The sequence below is a fragment of the Pelmatolapia mariae genome, linkage group LG20, assembly GCF_036321145.2.
Source record: "Pelmatolapia mariae isolate MD_Pm_ZW linkage group LG20, Pm_UMD_F_2, whole genome shotgun sequence".
Taxonomy (NCBI): domain Eukaryota; kingdom Metazoa; phylum Chordata; class Actinopteri; order Cichliformes; family Cichlidae; genus Pelmatolapia; species Pelmatolapia mariae.
This window is the reverse complement of record NC_086244.1, coordinates 35,606,525-35,624,425: the sequence shown is the minus strand read 5'-3', so window position 1 is coordinate 35,624,425 and position 17,901 is coordinate 35,606,525. Positions and strand designations below refer to the sequence as shown.

At 41.2% G+C, this 17,901-nt stretch overlaps 1 protein-coding gene across 8 annotated transcripts in view; it reads left to right on the top strand.

Moving 5' to 3' along the window:
* The window catches only part of agrn (agrin), a 259,292-nt gene that overhangs the window by 147,343 nt on the left and 94,048 nt on the right, over positions 1 to 17,901 (top strand). For all 8 annotated transcript variants that reach the window (XM_063465477.1, XM_063465483.1, XM_063465481.1 and 5 more), the window contains one exon: positions 17,432 to 17,656. In XM_063465477.1, the coding sequence (XP_063321547.1) occupies positions 17,432 to 17,656 (225 nt within the window). The remainder of the gene's footprint in view (positions 1 to 17,431; positions 17,657 to 17,901) is intronic.

The window sequence follows — 17,901 nt, the reverse complement described above, 5'->3', positions numbered from 1 at the left end:
TTCGCATAACCTGCCCCTTAATGGTTCAGACCATCTCCGACCCAGCTTCTTCATTATCTTTCTTTTGTTCTAGATGGATGATTTGGGATCGGTGGGGTTACATTTCCGGCAGTCAAGCAGGCAGGCGGTGAGCACATAATGGCTTCAGATATTATCGAAATTAAAAGGAGAGGCCGCGTTTAAATTGGCCCCGCAGGAGTGCCTGATAACAACACGAGGTGATAAAAAAAAAAAAGAAAGAAAAATAAAGTGGTCAGTTAAGAAAAGGAAAACCTCAGAGAGGGAGACAGAGAGAAACGGCAAGCTCAGACACTTTCTGGTTTAGAGAGAGACAAGAGACATTTGGGGAACTGTGTGTGCGTACGTTTGTGTGTTTGCGCACGTTCTACAGTCAGCTAGGGAACGTGCACCACGTCTACTGTCCTAATATTGAATCAGAGCAGAGTGGTAAATACACTCCCTTTCCCAGAGAGAGACACAGAAGTGCTGCAGAACTCATCTTGTGTGGCCACTCTAGTGGAACATGGAGTTTTCATTCTTCTTTACTTCCCTCCCCCCACACTTCTTTTTTCTTCTTGATGGAGTGCAACAAGTAATGCAGAAAAAAGTGGAGAGCATGCGCGTGTGGGTGAGGTGACTGGGGTTCGAGAGTGTGGTCGATGGGAGATTGATTTTATGTATGTGTGAGAGTGCACGTGTGTGTTCTCGAGAGTTGGCTATCAGCACGGCCCCCTACCTTCTGCTCAGTCAGTCCACTCTGCTCTCTCTCTCTCTCGCTCTCTGCACTTTAGAGAAGGTTTTTATCTCTCCAGCACCGAAACACTCTCGAGTCTTCACAGTGAAAGGAGAAAAGGCATCAGTGCTCCACACCTGCTTCTCTGTCTGCTCTTACATACTGCAGGCAGGCAGTCAGACCCAGTGTGAGAGGGATGTGAACTGCTCCTTAAACATAAAGCAGTACACTCCTACTTGTTGTGTTTAGTTGTAGCATATGAAAAAAAATATCAGAGCTGGTTCGAATACATTTTGCAGCAAACATAATACCTGATTGAGTAAATTTTCTGCCAGCTTTGTCAGAAAAAAACGACTGTTCAGTGCTTTTGTATTTCTATGAATATTTCTTTTAAAAATCAACGAATATTTTAGCAATTTTTAGCACAAGACTCTGACTGTTTTTTTTAGTACACAACCAAACACCATCATTATGAACATGGCAGTGTTTTTCAAATAAATACACCAAGCAAAATTGGCCTTATTTGTGAGTTCCACACACTGACAGCCTATATAGGTAAACATGATTTTTTTTTCAGTGTAAAATATTACTTCAAATGATTGAACTTTGTGAAGGATCTTCTGTTATTGGAACAACTGAAAATGAAGTCCTCTGTTCCTGGAAAGAGGCACAAATGATTAACTGAAAATGAGTTGGTGTACACCCACCTCTACCTGACGTATTTGTACGTTACCAAACAAAAGCAGGCGCAGCAGATTTATATAACAAAACAAATGTCAAAGTGTCTGATGAGAGTTGTTGTTATGAGCGTTTTCATGCTGGTCCCCCCCACGGGTTTACTTTGGCGCACTTCTTTATTGTGTGGTTGTGAGCGTGCCTGCATGCAAACAGGCAAACATGCATGAAACGGACCAATCAGGAAGAAGAAAGGGGAATATCTATTGAAAGAAGTGTTAATCTTTCCTCTAAAATAGGATAATTTTTTTTACAAACGGTACAGTACTGTGCAAAACTCTTGAGCCATCCATTATTTCTTTATATTTTTTACATTTTGCTTTCAGGTGCCAGACTTTCTTGCCATCTTGAGCAAAAGTTCTCCAGGCTTTCTGAAGGGGCCAACTTTTCATTGTGTCTTTATTAACTTTGCTACTGGCAGCATGTTACACATCATTTGATTCCCATTTCTTCTGTAGAGTCTACAAAAAATACAAAAGACAGTATTTTTAAAATAACAAAGAGCTACTAGGCAAAAAGTTTGGTCTGTCTTGGCATGGTGTCCAGTGTGTTCATAAAAATTTGAAGAAACTGGACAAGTGGGAGCAAAAGATGAAGTGACATGCATAAAATGTTATCGACAGCAGGTGAACAGTATCTGAAAGTCATGTCCTGAAGAAACAGGACAGAAATCCAGCAAAGGCCTGACACAGGACCTGAGACTTTCAGCGGATCTATCTACCGAAGTCTCATCAGAAGTGGTCTCGGTGGAGCGGTGGCTATCAAGGAGCCATTCTTAAGAAAGGGAAGCACAGAGGAAATGCTGACATAAGCAAAATTTCACAAGAATTGGACTGAAAATAAATATTAACAGGTCTTATAAAGTGATGAATGCCATTTGAAATTTCGTATTTTAGTTTAAATCACCGTCACTAGGTGCAGGGGAGGTCAGGAGAGAGGTACAACAGTGAGTGACTACATTATCTCATGTGATGCTACTCAGCCAGTCAAATCGTTTATTCAGAGCGTGTGTGAAAACAGAAAACTCCCAAGAGGAGAGGAGATGCAAAAGTGGGGTTAAAGCTGAGCGGGTTTACATGTTAAATGTAGTTATGGGAAAAGGAGAAAAGGGGAAGCTTAAAATACACCTTTGCATTATTTTTTAATTAGGCACTTTCACTTTTTCAAAAATCTCTTGTTTATTTTGGAATGCAAACCTTATTTTACTCAAAAAGAGAAAAGAACATTTATCATTTATTATTACAGTACCCTCCAGGTCATTGTGAAACTTCATAATAAACACTGTTGGATGGCAACAACCAAAGAAGAGCTTTGAATGTGTTTCAAGAACCTGGAGAACTTTTCCTCGAGACTACCTACAGACATTACAAAAGCTTGTCCAAGAGAGACTGCGTTGAAGAATAAAGATGTTTTTAGAACTGTACAAACTCTCTTTTTGCCTTATATACTATATATGCACATTTTTCAGTAAATCACTGCACCTGTTTCCCAATTTCCTACTAAAATCTAAAGAAATAAGAATCAAGACATCTGCACAATACTGCGTATGTGTAACAAATCTTTCAGTATGCTTCTTTACTTATGTTGTTTGGGATCAGAAAAACCATTGTTATTTGAATCTGATATGCGGGCCAACACATTGTTTCCATTCCTCTTCACATCTCCCTTTTGCTCCTAAACCATTGTTCAGAGAGGGAATCAAAGAAAGTGACCTAAGCTCATTACTCCATCTGTACGTTTGGTCTTTTGTCTTTTGTTGGTCTGGCCGATTGTTAAGGTGTCTGGGCCGGGCCAGGTAAAGCCCTGATTTATCTTCCCTCGTTGGGGCCAAAGCTGGCTAGGAGAGGAGGTTTGTGAAAATCCTCTGCAAGCAAAAAAAATCCTAATTTTGGAGCAGAGCTGGAGAGTGAGGAGATGAAGGCCAGCCTGCTTTACTCCTCCTTCACCCCCCATTCTTTTACTTCTCATTTTGCTCATGCTAAGACGATTTCCTTTGTTACCCCGGTGACATGCCCGGTCAGCCTCTGTAACAATGGGCTGGTGGTAATAGCCGTAGATGGTGAAGATGACTTCTGGCTTTGCCGAAGCAGATAACAGAATTCTGCAGTCAAACTGACTGAAGCCATCTTTACCTCTACGCTGTTTCTCCAGTGCTCATTGCTTCCCTGTTTTGGATCCCTGTCCCTTCATCTCACCAGTATTCCTCCCGTCTTTCTTTCTGTCTTTAATCCTTATTGTCCTTGTTACTTTTTTTAAAATATTCCTTTTCTTTTTCCTTCCGTCCTTTATTCTTTTCATGCATTTTGCCTCGCTGTTCCTTCTTCTACATCACTCCATAGTTCCTCAAGCCTCTTTTTTTCACTTCTCCTTCATTTGCTCACTGTTAACTCCACCACAGAGGACTTAGTCACGCACCCCTTACTTCTTCTCCTTCGCCTTCACTCATTTTCTGCGCGTTCCCTCGTCTCCTTCCTTTTTCACTCAGAGGCTTCACGACAAAAATCTTTTCATTTTTTTCTCTTCTTTTTTCCATTTCTTGCTGATATTCTCATCAGTAGTAACAAGTCTGCACAGAGACACAAATGCGGAAAGTAATCAAATTTCTCCGGGGTTATCGGTGAACACATTTATGCGCACACGCTAACAGACACACACAGGGCGAGAGGTCATTGTAAATAACTCAGCTTTCGTGCTTTCATTTCCCTGGGGCATTGACTCTTGCTTGGCATTCATAACCATAACATGCACAACCTGACGGACTCTGTGTGTGTGTGTGTGTTTACTGATAGTACATAGACACGCACACAAAGGCATATTTAGTGAAATATACACACACTGCAGGCGTTTTGCAAACCGATAGACTGAAAAATATACATTCTTGTTATCAGCACACACACACACACACATAAAGACATGATTATGGGCTGTGCTTGGAATTTCTCTATCCATCTTTACTTGCTGTTCCACTCGTCTGCAACCACTGATACTTGTAAGACAAATCCCGTCTTCTGCTTCATCTTTCGCTCGCTCTTTCTCCAGTGCTCACCTCTTTGAAATCTGCAGGCAAAACACCGATTATGTACACACATCCATATCCACATACACCTGCTTAATCCCAGACAAGGGGTTGTGTTTTGAGACTTTTTAATGTATTTATGCATTTGGCTTCTCCTGAATAATACATTGTTATTTGTTATTTTCACTGTGTATGCTTGGAGAGAGATGGAATGGAGTGAAAATAATAAAAGTGGAGCGGTGCTGAAAAATATGAGGATAACTACCAGCTCAGCCGACAATAGCGGATATTTTATTTCATTTCGTGCGGAACAAGAATGACGACAAGTGACAGGAGACGGATTTCTAAAGAATATTTGTTTCTCCCCGCGTTGGCTTTGATTCTGTGGCATACAACAACAACAACAACAACAAAAAGATCGCTTATTCACAATCATCATTAAAGGATCGCAGCGTGGATTGAATAGGATAACTGCTTTATTTAATCCATTTTTCAGATTATTACTCGTTTTATGTTAATGTATGTACAGGAACACATAATCAGAAATACAATATGGATAATCTTTTTATTTCTTTCTACCACGGAGTCAGAGTTTTAAACAAGGAGTCATTTTTTAAGGTGGCGTTGAGCAATAGATCCCCAGGCTTTTCTTTGGCTGCTGTTTCAGTTCTTGTACTTGACCATTTTTAAAGAAATGCTTTTTAATTGTTGAACCACTTATAACTGACCTATGAATCACTGAACCATGAAAAAGACACCTAACTACTGGGATGAACCAGCGTTGTGTCGACACATAGCAGACCAATTAGAAAAGGATCTATTTTAAACTGTAACTTTAGGCACTTCAAAATCACCTAATTTGTTCCAGTGTCTTTAGTTAAATCTATGAGAAATGTCAGAGATGACACAGTTTGTCAGGAATAAATCATTATTTTTGCACGAGCTAGGTGATTCCCAAAGAGCTATTAGCCAAAAAACCTGGCATATCTCGGCACGGTGTGCAGCCTGTCCTTAAAACATTTAAAGAAACTGGACAAGTGGAGGACAAAAGAACAAGTGACCTGTCTGAAAAAACTGCAGCATTTGGAACAGTATCTGAAAGTCCTTGAAAAGCCCTGGAGAACTGTTCCTGAAGGCTACTTGAAGAAATGACAAGAAAGCTTACCTGAAAGAGTTGAAGAATAAAGATGAGCATAGCAAATATTGACTTTGGAGCTCATTAAAATTGTAAAATTGCCTGTTTGCCTTACACTGTATTTCCATGTATGCATATGTGCACATGTTTGCACGTGGTTCAGTAAATTGCTTCTCCTAGCCAGATATAAAGAAATGAGGGGTAGCTCAAGACATGTGCACAGTACTGCAGAAAACGTCAATCTTGTGCATGTATATCTACACTGTATTCCCTGTTTACACACAGCACCTTTATACAAGGTTCCTTCATTACTGTTCATCCACTCCTGCCTTGCTGCTTATTTAAGGTCTGTCCATCGACTACATCCACTCCCCAGAGTAATGCTGTGTTCACATTGTTGCAGTGGAGGGCAAATTAGATACTCCTTGCCTTCAGTGGGTGATTGATTGTAAATCAAAGCACCACTGATGTAAAATGAGCAATCAGGGTTGTAACTTTTCAAAGTTTTACCTTTTTTCTCAACAAGGTGCCGGCCACTTAGACGCAGTCTTGTTCGGGAATCAACCAGCATTGTGTCGCCTCAAAGCTGAGATGATGTAGCGCAGTGGTTATCGATCAAGGTCGTCAGGAACCAGCGTCCTACTGGTCTTCATGTTAGCGACCTAATCAGACACTGTTAGGCCTGGGTTAGAATGTGAATGTGCTTAACTGAGAGGGAGGAAAGAAATCCAGCAGTCTATTGTCCTCAGGATTTTAAGTGCTCAGTATTCAGTGTTCATAAAGGATCTGGGGCATATACACTATACATTGTCTTAATCTTGCCAAAAATGTTGTATATGCAAAATTTGCATGCACTACTCTATCATCCATTGGTAATCAATTTGCAGATCAATGTTAGTGAATGGCAGAAATACAGAGTTGGAAATGGACAAGTAGGCAGTAAAGGGCGCTTTGTGGCTTTTTAGTGGAGGAAAGACATCAAATGATTTCTGCGTTTAGAAATTTATAATGAGACTACACATACATCTTCATCGGTAAAACAGCCACAAGTGACAATTACAAGGTAGTAATGTGCAAATTTCCATCCATTTCATGAGATTCGCTTAAATCATAGGAAATGCCGAGAACATGGCTCAGCCAGAGGACTCGGTGACCTTGTCGATGAGTTGGAAATGTGCAGCTTGTTGCCTGCAGCTGTTAATCCCACTGTTCATGGTTCAAAAAGATTTATATGACAGCGCCACTTGGTGACATATCATCATAAAAGCCACGATGCTTCATAATAAAAGTAGTCCAGTTCTTTTTAGTGCTATGGCCCATAAATAGGATGTACAAGATGGCTGTCAGTTAATTGCAAAGAGCAGTCAAAAGAGAAGCCAACAAAAACAGTAATAATGAATCTATTCATCATTTACTCTAAGCCCCTCGTGGCAGTGGCATGTGCCAATGGCAGACTCTACCAGTAACTTCTATTATGAGTAGATAATCACAGAACAGAAGAAGGAAATGCATAAAACAGCTATTGTGAAAACACAGTTGGTTTCCATGAACACCTAATGGACTGTAACTTTAAAATGATCCATCAGAAAAACAAAAGGCAACAAGGAAAATAACAATTAGTTACAAAGTTCAAAACTGTTATTTTTATTCTGTTGTTTTAGCTGCTAAAAGTGGCATTTTTAAAATGATTTTCCCGTTTCTGCCTGAAACCTTGCAATTAAGCTGTAAGTGTTTTCTAGTGGCACTAGAGCTCCTGTAACTCTGTGACTGCATGATTTCGTGTAGAAAATATTTCACACTGAATTGCTTATACGTCAAGGAAATAATAGTGTTCTCTGTGTTTCCTTCGTTGCCCATTTTTGAACACTTCCTCCCCGTTCTGTTTTCTGACTCGGAATCAAGTTTTCTTTTGGTTTTTTCAGCAATAACACAAGCAAATTAAAATGCTGCTTTTTAGTGAACCAAATAGTTCAGTTTTATCTCATTCGCCAGGACCACTTAACCGCTGAGGCTAACCCATATGACTTTTCTCTGGCAAATGCTGCCTTTTTATATTTTTCCTCATTCACCTTAACTTCATTCCAGCTTTGTGAAAATTGTAAGGACAGGCCAATATACCTTCATTCCGTAAAATGTGTTTGTGTTCTATGGCTTTCAATTTTCCTCACAATTAGAATAAATGGCTCACGTAGACACACACACACACACAGACAGTCCCTGCCTGCAGTAATAATGCTTGCCAGAAAAGAGAGAGAATAAATCCAAGTTATTTCCATCTACTGTTTGTTCTAAATAAATGTCAGTTCTTCTGCTCCACTTTCATGCGCACTCTCTCTTCCTCCTGCAGCCTTATCAAAATTTAAATTGTTGTCATGTTAAATAGGGTCCTATATTGGAAGGCTGAAATGGGCATGTCGCCTTGAGCAGGTTTATCTGATTGTGTGTTCATAAAGGTGCTTTCTTAGTATTAAAGTTAACCCGTTGTTATTTTTCCTAATTAAGCCAAAATCCTCAGTGCAAAGAAGTCAGTGCTGTGGTGTGTCTTCATTTTTCCCCCTGTTCTTTAGCTTTAATTTAGATATCACATACAATAGGTAGTAATTGACTGATTGTCTCAGTCAGTTATTGGAAATAAAGAGTCAAAGCTTAATGTGCTGGGTTCTAAATATTGTGGCTTATGTCTATTCATAGGCAGGTTATGAGCTGTGAACTGTGAGATCTTCTTATTTACTTAATATTAACAGTTTTTGGATCTGCTTTCAGGAGTTAATGAGAATAAAGCAAAGTGAGCTCAAATTTTTATTGTTAGTCACCACACAGCTTCAGCACCCAGCCTGGGAACTGCTGACTTTAAACTGCTTTCATGATATGGCTTTAGATTTATTTGCTCCTTTATCAGCCGGTGACAGAGAACTCTTAAATTGATGTTTATTTAAGTGAGACTATTGAAAAAAGAGATAATGCAGCATGCACTATCGCACTTTGAGCTTATCCTGCATTCAGGTGAAGAGTGTGCTGACACTGTATGTCTTCACGCAGATGTGCCTGTGTTTGTACTGAAGACCAAACACCCACTGTAAGGGACTTTTCAGCAGCTCTGAACTGCATTTCGCCCCCAGCGGCTACCGGTCATTAGCAAGTTTTTGATAGCAAAGGCCAAGCATGATTAGCCAATGCGTCACTGAACATCAGTACTGATTTTGGCTCCACACCACTACCAGCTCCAGTTAATCAGGAGCTAATGAAAGGAAATTTGTGGCATATGCGCCACTTAGCCCACATGAGTCTTTGTACCTCTTTCTGGGGCCAAGGGGGATATTCTGAATGCAAAACTGTGTTTCAGGACACATTTCAGTCCCCAAGTCTCCAAAAACTGACAGAAGCCAACTGGCTGTAATGTAATTAGCATTTAAATAATCTAATTACATTTTATTTGTAATATTTGATCATATTTAATTCACAGTGCCTATTAGCTCAACTTCCATCATTTTCTTAGCTACCTTATTCACAAAGGGTCACCACAGCGGCTAGCTCCGTGGCAGACTTTCACACAGGCTGCTCTTCCTGACGTAGCCCCCAGGAGATTTTTGTCTCCTATTGAAACTGACTTTTTGTTTGTTATTCAGATGTGTACACCGCCACATTTTGGAGCTACAACATGAATAACTTTGTTAATGTGACTTATTTTTTCATAGTCTGTGTAATTTTCTTACTTTCGGAAATGTAGCTGTGCTTTCTAAAATGCGAAATATCAAATAAAATCATAACTTTTGTCATTCATAAAACGTATGTGGTGAGGGATTTTTACAGTGAGCAGAGCATCACCCTTCATACTTCTATCTGTGCTAACATGGAGATCGTCATGAACTCTGCAACCCGCTTCACTCGTAGTGTCACAGGTTTGCTATTCTAATATGAAGGCATACAAATTACAACCTTACCACATAGAACAACACAGCATGATAGAGCGTGCAGGGTATCTGTAATTGACTGACTGCGCACTCATAACCTTCCTGACACTCACAGCCATGATCCTACACTATTAATAGGAAACCAGAGACTGCAGTAGAAACGAGTAGAGTCAAATTATACTTTAGTAGTTAAAAACAATCAGTTTTACTAACTCACAAAGGAAGAAAATGTCACAGAAACTCAAAAATATTGAATGTAGTGCAATTAGAAGAAATTCATTTAGGACTACCGTACTTAATCTTTTAATTTAAGCATTTGTGTGTTCAGTATGCTGAGTCTAACCAGGTTTTATTTTTGGGGGGGGGGGGTTGGTGCTTTTGATCCTGAGGCGCCTGGTGTAGAGCTCAACACTTAAAAACCACATGAATACATTATTGATTATGTGGGCTTCTGGCCTTAAAGAGGTAAACAGAGAAGCAGTTAATAGTGCCTCCGGCTACACTCCCCAACTTATTTTGGCACCAAGATCTTCTTTGTTGCTTTCAAAAGGCCTTACTCCAAGAGAAACAACTCCTGGTACAAGCACTGACAGCTTGCCAATAGGTAATACAGGCTTTTTCCCATAGGCTATTAAGGGGACAGAGAGGCCCTGAGGTTAAAGAAACTGCCCATCAGCCAGTGTTTGTCTTTTCTTTTTACCTTTTATCTCTTTCAGCTTGTTTATGTGGATTACAGGGCTAAAGTAAAGTGAGTTGTCACAACGTCTTGATGGTTTGACACATGATGTGCAGCCATTCGTGGACTCCTTTAGCAGTGCACTTAGGGCACCTTCAACATTATTATGAGTGGATAACATATATAATCACTGTGTTTACAGCTTGTTCCGTTGCACTGAATGGCCAAAGGCATTTGTTTGCATTCTGAAAAGTCCTCCGCATCATGTTATGAAGCACAATCAGCCTTTTTGGACACTAGATTGGCTGCAGGGCTGTCGTTCTGTATCTCACCTCTGATCTCCCAGTCGAGTAACGGGAGCATTTCCCTCTCCCAAGCACATTTTGTTAGTTTGGAAAAAGCATTTCGATGCTTCCAATTATGATGCACACGATAAGTTGGTGGAAGGATTTAATGTGCCACTGGGTTTTCATCAAATGGTGCTATTTAAATGAGCGTGTTAATATTCGTTGATATTTAACTGAAGAATTTAAGTGTTTTTTGTTGTTGTTGTTGTTGCTGTTAAATTGTGTGCTGTCCTTTTAAAAGACCTGTGCATCTCTGTGTGTGTTTGTCATAAATGCCATACCCGGGCGATTTAATCCCATCCCACCTTCTTTCTGTCACTCAGCAGAATAAATGGGGCCTGTGTTGTCATTTCAGCACCCCACCTGTGCTTTACTGCATTTTCCAAGCGTAAGATATCTGCCAGCAGTAAATGACAGCTATGGTTCCAAAAATCAAGCATTGTGACATTTTTGTATTTTATCCTCTGTTTTTACATTCATAATTTTTTTTCTTAAATATTGATTTAGAAGAGCAGCATCTGAGATTTTATGACCGCAGGACGAATAGCTGCTGCATCGCGACAGCTAATGGGGATTTTTCTAAATCAAACTAACCTAAATTAAACTAAACTAAACTAAACTGTCATAAGACCTTTGGTTAAAAATCTGCTTAGACATACTGTACTCACAAGCTCCACTTCTTGATTGTGTGTGTGGCCGACGACTGGAGCATGATGAGGGCTTTTTGTGGTTCGTTTTCCATTCTCAAGGGTAAAACAGCAAAGCGTGTAAAAGAGAGCAACAGCTGCAGTTCAGTGGAGCGCTTTGAAGAACTACATCAAACACAAAGAATCATCTTCCAGCCATTGGCCTCACAGCAGAGGGAACGAAGTGTGTGTGTGTCTGGAAAGCGTGTTGGAGAGGTGTGTAGGACTGTTAATCCTTTGGCCTTCCCTCAGTCCCTGCCTCCTGCTCCTCACCACTTGCTTTGGGTATCTGGCTGTAGATTCTCATCCATATTTAGTTCTTGGATTTCAGTTTTTGTCGATCTTGTCTGTTGATTTTCTGACCATTCCATGCCGCTGCTTTCTTTCTCCCATTCTGACCCTTTGCCTTATCTCCCTTCTACACACTTCTCTTTTACTAGTTCCTCGCCACTTCTTCATCTACTGTCTGTTTTTTGGGTTTTTTGTTCAACTTCCTATCTTTCCCTGCCTGCTTTGTCTTTGTTCAAACAACACCAAGTGCCCATTGTTGTGCTCCTTCTGAATTTCACATGCCCAGTTTGTCTTTTAGTACTGTGGGGTTTTTTTTAAGTATAGTTATAATAGTTTATAATATAATAGTTTTTACTATATACTTACAAAGACACTTATGCATTTGAATTACTACATTACTCTTGTACACCAGCTTGGTTGCCCGGCATCATTAATCCATGATAAGCAGCAGCGAAACTGGCTAAATTTCAAGGAAATTATACACACAACTTTATTTTATTTTAGTATTTCAGGATTTTGGTTGAGATACCTAATTGTTTTTTGTCATGACTGAGATTAAAAAATCAATACCAGTCTTCGTGTTTCCCCACTGACTGTCTTTTTTACCATTTAAAGGCACGAAATTAAAGTGACATACTTCCCATTTAAACATTTTATGTTTGAGGAATAAGCAATTTATTTTGATGTACTCCACAGAGTTGGGTTATAATTCAAATATCAAACTGTTAGTTGGTGCAGTTTTATGAATGAAAGTGGGGGTCACGATGTGTAAAGCCTGTCTCGGTATAAAACTGGAAAGTAGGAAGCAGGTAGCTTTGCCCAAAAAAGTAAAAAAAAAAAACCTAAATGTTGAACTTTTCCTCTGAATTACATTTGTTTTCTGTTCCTGCATTTTTCTTTGTCAGACTTTCTCCATAGTATTTTAACTCAGTCCCCTTGTTACTTGTTTTTGTCTCACTGTCGCTCCCTCTCTGCTTCTTCTTCTCCTGCTGTTGATGGGTGTAAGAGGGTTCATGATTAGAACACACACTGCCGAGCTCCCCCTCCATCGCATCATTGCATTTGATTAGCTTCAGCCCCATACCTCCCTTATCACTACCAGCACAACAGGAAGCACAGCACACACACACACACACACACACACACACACAGGTACACGTGCATACATATCACAAACTCACTTGCAGACTTATCTGAACTCCATGGCTGCCTCCAAACGTGCACTGGCATATATGACTCTCCCCACACTTGCGCACGCATCTGGTGCGCGTCTGGTTTCGTGGCAGCGGGGTATCAAGTAAAGCCAGCACGGCACTGACAGCTCCGTGTCCCTAATGAAGCATTAATAAACTACAGCACAAAACAGTGGATCAGAGAAGTGGAGCTCCCCACCTGCCTGGAAAGTCTGCTGACTGCCAGAGGGAGAGATGAGGAGGGAGAGGATCACTGTAATCCCCATTCTCCAAAACCCCTCTGCCCCACTTTTCTGGAAGACATCGCAGACAGACAGACATACAAACACCTGCTAAACTACTCCGAACTGCCCTAGTGGTAGTTCTCACTACACTACGTGTCTGCGTAACTGCACTTTTCCACAGTAACATGCAAACACACACGCGCATGGGCTCAGAAGGTGAAAACAATACCACTTAAGCTATAGCTTAGCTTTAGCTCTGTAAGAGACTTCACATATTATAGTTAAGCTGCTACAAAGTGCCACCCAACACTTCAGCAGCTTCTATACTTAACTACAGCCAGGAGTGCAAAAGGATTTGCTTCACAGTTGTTGTTATTCTCGACATTATGCATTACTGCAGTTTGATAGAAAGTTAATTTCCATGCATGCAGAACAATAAAAAGGAAAAAAAAGCTTCCATTTCTCAGAAATGTACACTTCTCAACATGCTCAATTTCAGCTCAGAACGAGTAGAGAAAGATGGCAAATTTGCATTTTTTTTCTCTTGTCCCCTTTTTACCCACCTTGCATTGATTTTATGTTCCTGCAGCGCTGCATAGTTTTCAGTTTGAGAAACACACACCTTAAATGTGGGCAGTGCTAATCAATTATTTGCAAGCACCCGGCTAACTTCTGCATATCCAGCACAGCGCAGCACATCACAATTAGACAAATTGTTATCCCAATTTGAAATCCACTTGGCATTAAAAGAGCAAGTTGCAGAGTTGATCAAGTGTTGATTTGTGACGGTGTGTATTCAGAATTTCCCACAGCACATGAATTCGCAATTAGGCACATAGGTAGTTCAGTTACAATGCATCCCACAATGCCAGACAATGCCAGTCCTGTGGTTTAAATGAAGCAAACCTGCTGAGTGCAGAATTTTGAAGGAGGCCTGTCCACACAAATGCTGCATGCTTGTGATTAGAAGAAAGGGGGGGGGGGGGGGGGCAATTGTTCTGTGAAAGGAGCCAATCAAATCCAGGTCTAGCTGTGATGGACTGACAGGAACGAGTCCGTTTTTAGAAAACGCAGTGTCTCAAATGTAAATAAACCAGAGTTTTGTCTCCTTTAAAAGTCTTTTTAAACATTTAAATCTATAAAGCATTATTCTATTAATTGGGCCCCAGGATGTTGGTTTTTCTTTTGGGGTGTCCTCTTGTTCCCTAATCATATGCCATCTCTCACTGTGTTTGTGCTGGAATGCCAGTGCTTTAGTGTCACTTGTCTCTGTGTATCCTTATGGGGTTTTTTTCCCTCATTATCCTAGCAGCCCAGACCATGCTGAGATTCACTCTAGCGAGGGAGAGTGATCTAATTGGCAGCAAGGATCATTCTAATTTACTGACTTTTTAGCTTTCCTCTTTCTCCTCTTTTCTTTTTTTGTTGCCACTTTTCACCTGAGAAATGATTAGAAAATATAAGTAAAAACTCCATGTAGTTTGCTATGGTGATCATGCTTTTTTCTTTCTTTCTTTTTTTTATTTGAGCTTGTTACACCGATCACATTCGCCCAGGCAATTTGCCTGCTTGTCTGAGTCTGAGAAGGAAAGCTTATCTGCACTAACGCCCCATCGAGGCTGTGCTTCGTATCCAAATCGGCCCCTGTTAGCATTCAAATCAAGCGCCCCCACCTCTCCTTCCTGTTCTACCTAGCTCTCGTGCCCCTTACTATCGCCTCCACCCCTTCTTGCCTGTCAACACGCCAGATTTGCTTGGAGGAAAGGGAGGTTGGGGAGGGAGAGAAAGCCCAGGCTATTATTTAATGAGATCAAGAAGTGCTACGAGGATGCTGTTTACTCTAAGGAAAGGGGGAATCACTGGGTTTCTTTCTCGTCTTTCTCCTACTCTTCAGTAGATGTGACTGCAACCCCTTAACAACCACTATTTTATAGAAGAAGTGAGCATTCTGACAAGGTACTACTTCTTGTCAGAAAACAACTCCCATTCCCAACAGCAGGTCTATCAAAACAACACGCTAAATGGACTAGCACTTATATAGTATGTTTCTAGTCTCACTGACCAAACTACAAGAGCCACATTCACCCATTCACACAGTGCTTCATCCATCATACACCAGTGCTACTGTGGGGTTCAGCATCTTATCCAAGGACACTTTGGGATCGTGTAACAGCCCTTATGAATAGTGAATGACCGACTGTACATCCTGAGCCACAGCTACCTGAAGAAACTTGATTGTACAAGCCCTGGACAAATTGCAGTGTGATTGCTGCGGTCTTCTTTTTGCGGTTTGTGGGATTCTGTTGTGGCTTGTACCTTTTATCAGATGTACAGGAGGGGCTCAAAGTTGAACCTCTGCTCTTGTGACTTTGGGGTAGGTGTGAGCAAAAGAGAAGGGAGAAGGAAACATCCAAGGGCTTATTTCCCACAGCCCACAGCAGTATGAGTGCACCAATTCATGGTTTGTCTTGCTTTATCATTATTAGATGACATAAGCTGATGGATCAAATGGGAGTTAAGTCATAAATTATCTTTGGTTATTTGGGTTTTTGTTGTAGCTTATTCAGCTTGCCTTATATGTGTAAAAATGGGGAACAGGATGCTAATAATGAAAGTTGAATAACAGCTGATGCTTTTATCCTGATGCTCAGACTTCAGACTCCACATCTCTTTCCAAAACACTGGAGAAGTTGGATATCAAACTTCCAGATAGGGCTTTACTACCTCAGCATCAGCTCCTCTGAATCGAGTAGAACGTGCAAATGCCAGACAAACTACTCTCTGATTGCTGGGTCATTCTTTGAGCTCACTTACAGCCTGTATACAGCCCAAGATCGCACCTTCAACCCTACGATTATTGAGCAGGGGAACTCATAGCGTATGCTGGGTAACACACTAGTTTGTACATGTGCAGTGAAAGTAGCTCGCGTATAATTGCTGCAGCTGTGATTTAACATGACCTTTTACCTGCTCCGGCAGATACAACAAGGTTTTTATAGCGGCTCCGTTCCCACAAGTCATCAGCGTTTCATTGTTCATGTGATTAGACACACAGCGGAGGCCAAGCATCACAATTGCTATCTGTTTCGCATGAGCAGCCATTAAGTCATCATCGCCTCACAATGACCTATGATTTCCAGTAATGATTTATGATTTCAGTGAGTCATTTTCTACGAGTCTCTTTTAGTTAGAGATGCAATTACTTGATCGTACTTTATCTTGAAGTTACTTGTAAATTAGAGTCGGTTTCAAAGTTCCTGCTGCGATACAGCGCAAATATAAAATGGGGAGGAAAAAAAGTGTTCATTAAAGCGCCTAACGCACCAAACCTCAAAAGAACTTGACAGGAAAGAGCAAAAAAAAGAGAAAAAGAAAAGAAATGAGGGCGGTGGGGATGTGTCATGAAGACGAGGAAGGCGAGGGAGGGGGGGTATGCTTTGATCAGGAGCACTCCTCATAGCTCTCCTGTCTTCTTACACATCCATAATATATCTCTGCGCACATTCCAGTCTCTTATTAACAAGGCAGTGCCATTTCATCCCGGAGGCAGGTATTGAATTTTCAAAAAAGGTAGAAAAGAAAGAAGACAAATGTGAAACACACTCTGCTCTTGTCTGAGGAGTAAAGAAAAAACGCACACAAAAAACAAAGCGAGACGGACAGAGTTTGCAATTCAATATATACACTCCCGCTTTAAATTAAATTCATCGATGTTGCTTGTAACAAAAGCGGGGATAATATCAGACATTGGTAAATATTTATTCTAAAAGTGGCGGGCTTAGGAAATGAGAGGGCTGCCGATGCCGCGCTTCTCTCTCATGGGAAAGCATGTTTGTCCGTGACAGTCATAAATATGTATCATGCTGTGAGAAGACAGCGATTGTAATCTCACGGCTGCCTTTTGTTGAGCATATGAGGCCCGAGAAAAGCCCCCGTTGATGGCGCACAAAGGCAAAATTAAAAGTTGCACCTTCTCCTCGGATTGGAGTACGTCGCTCAGCGACAAGCGGCGTGCTGCTTAATTAGGATGGAAACAAATTCCTCACGAGGGAGGAATACCCCTCTTCCCTGCTCTCACTTGGTCTAATTTATGGAAAGGTAAATATTCAAGGGTCGCTTTTCAGCCGTGCCGATTAAAGCATGCTTGAGCGTAGCGACACAGGATGTGTTGTGAATGCAAAGCTTTCTAATCCAATTCACACTACTCTGTGAAATGAAACTTGTTTGTACTAGTAGATAGCTGTGGCAGTGCATCTTTACCCAGGGGTGTCAAGTAGTTCTTCAAACCTCAGAATAACTAGTCAGCGCTTGTAAAAGTGCACCGAAAGCCACTTGAATAAGGTGGCCTGTCATTTGTGATGCACTCCAGTGTACTGTAGCGGCGAGCACTGTGACGTATTAGCGCTTGACAGACATGCTCTTCAATGCAAGAGCCCCTTTTGCTTTTGACTAAAGCTTGTTTTTATGTCTGCCCCTTCCTGCAGCTCTGAAGGATCCCTGTACCGAGGTGGCCTGCAGCTACGGCAGCACCTGTGTCCAGTCTTCAGATGGCTTGTCGGCAAAGTGCATGTGCCCCCTTGGCTGCGAGGGCAAGCCCAAGCAAGTAGTGTGTGGTAGTGATGGAAAGGACTACGTGAATGAGTGCGAGCTCCATCAGCATGCCTGCAAGAACAAGAAGAACATTCGTGTGCAGTACCAAGGACACTGCGGTAAGCTCTCGTTGTGTTTTCTGTGTTTGTTTCTGTTTTTTGTAACACTGATTTTGAGCACAGGTAATATTGAAGAGTTCCCATCACAGTTTATTTTCTTTCCCAACCCAACTCCGCTCTATTTCTTCTTCTGCTGCTGTAGCAGGGAGATGTCCCAGAGCAGGGGTGGGCAACTCCAGGCCTCGAGAGCCGGTGTCCTGCAGGTTTTAGATGTGTCATTGATCCAACACAGCTCATTTAAATGG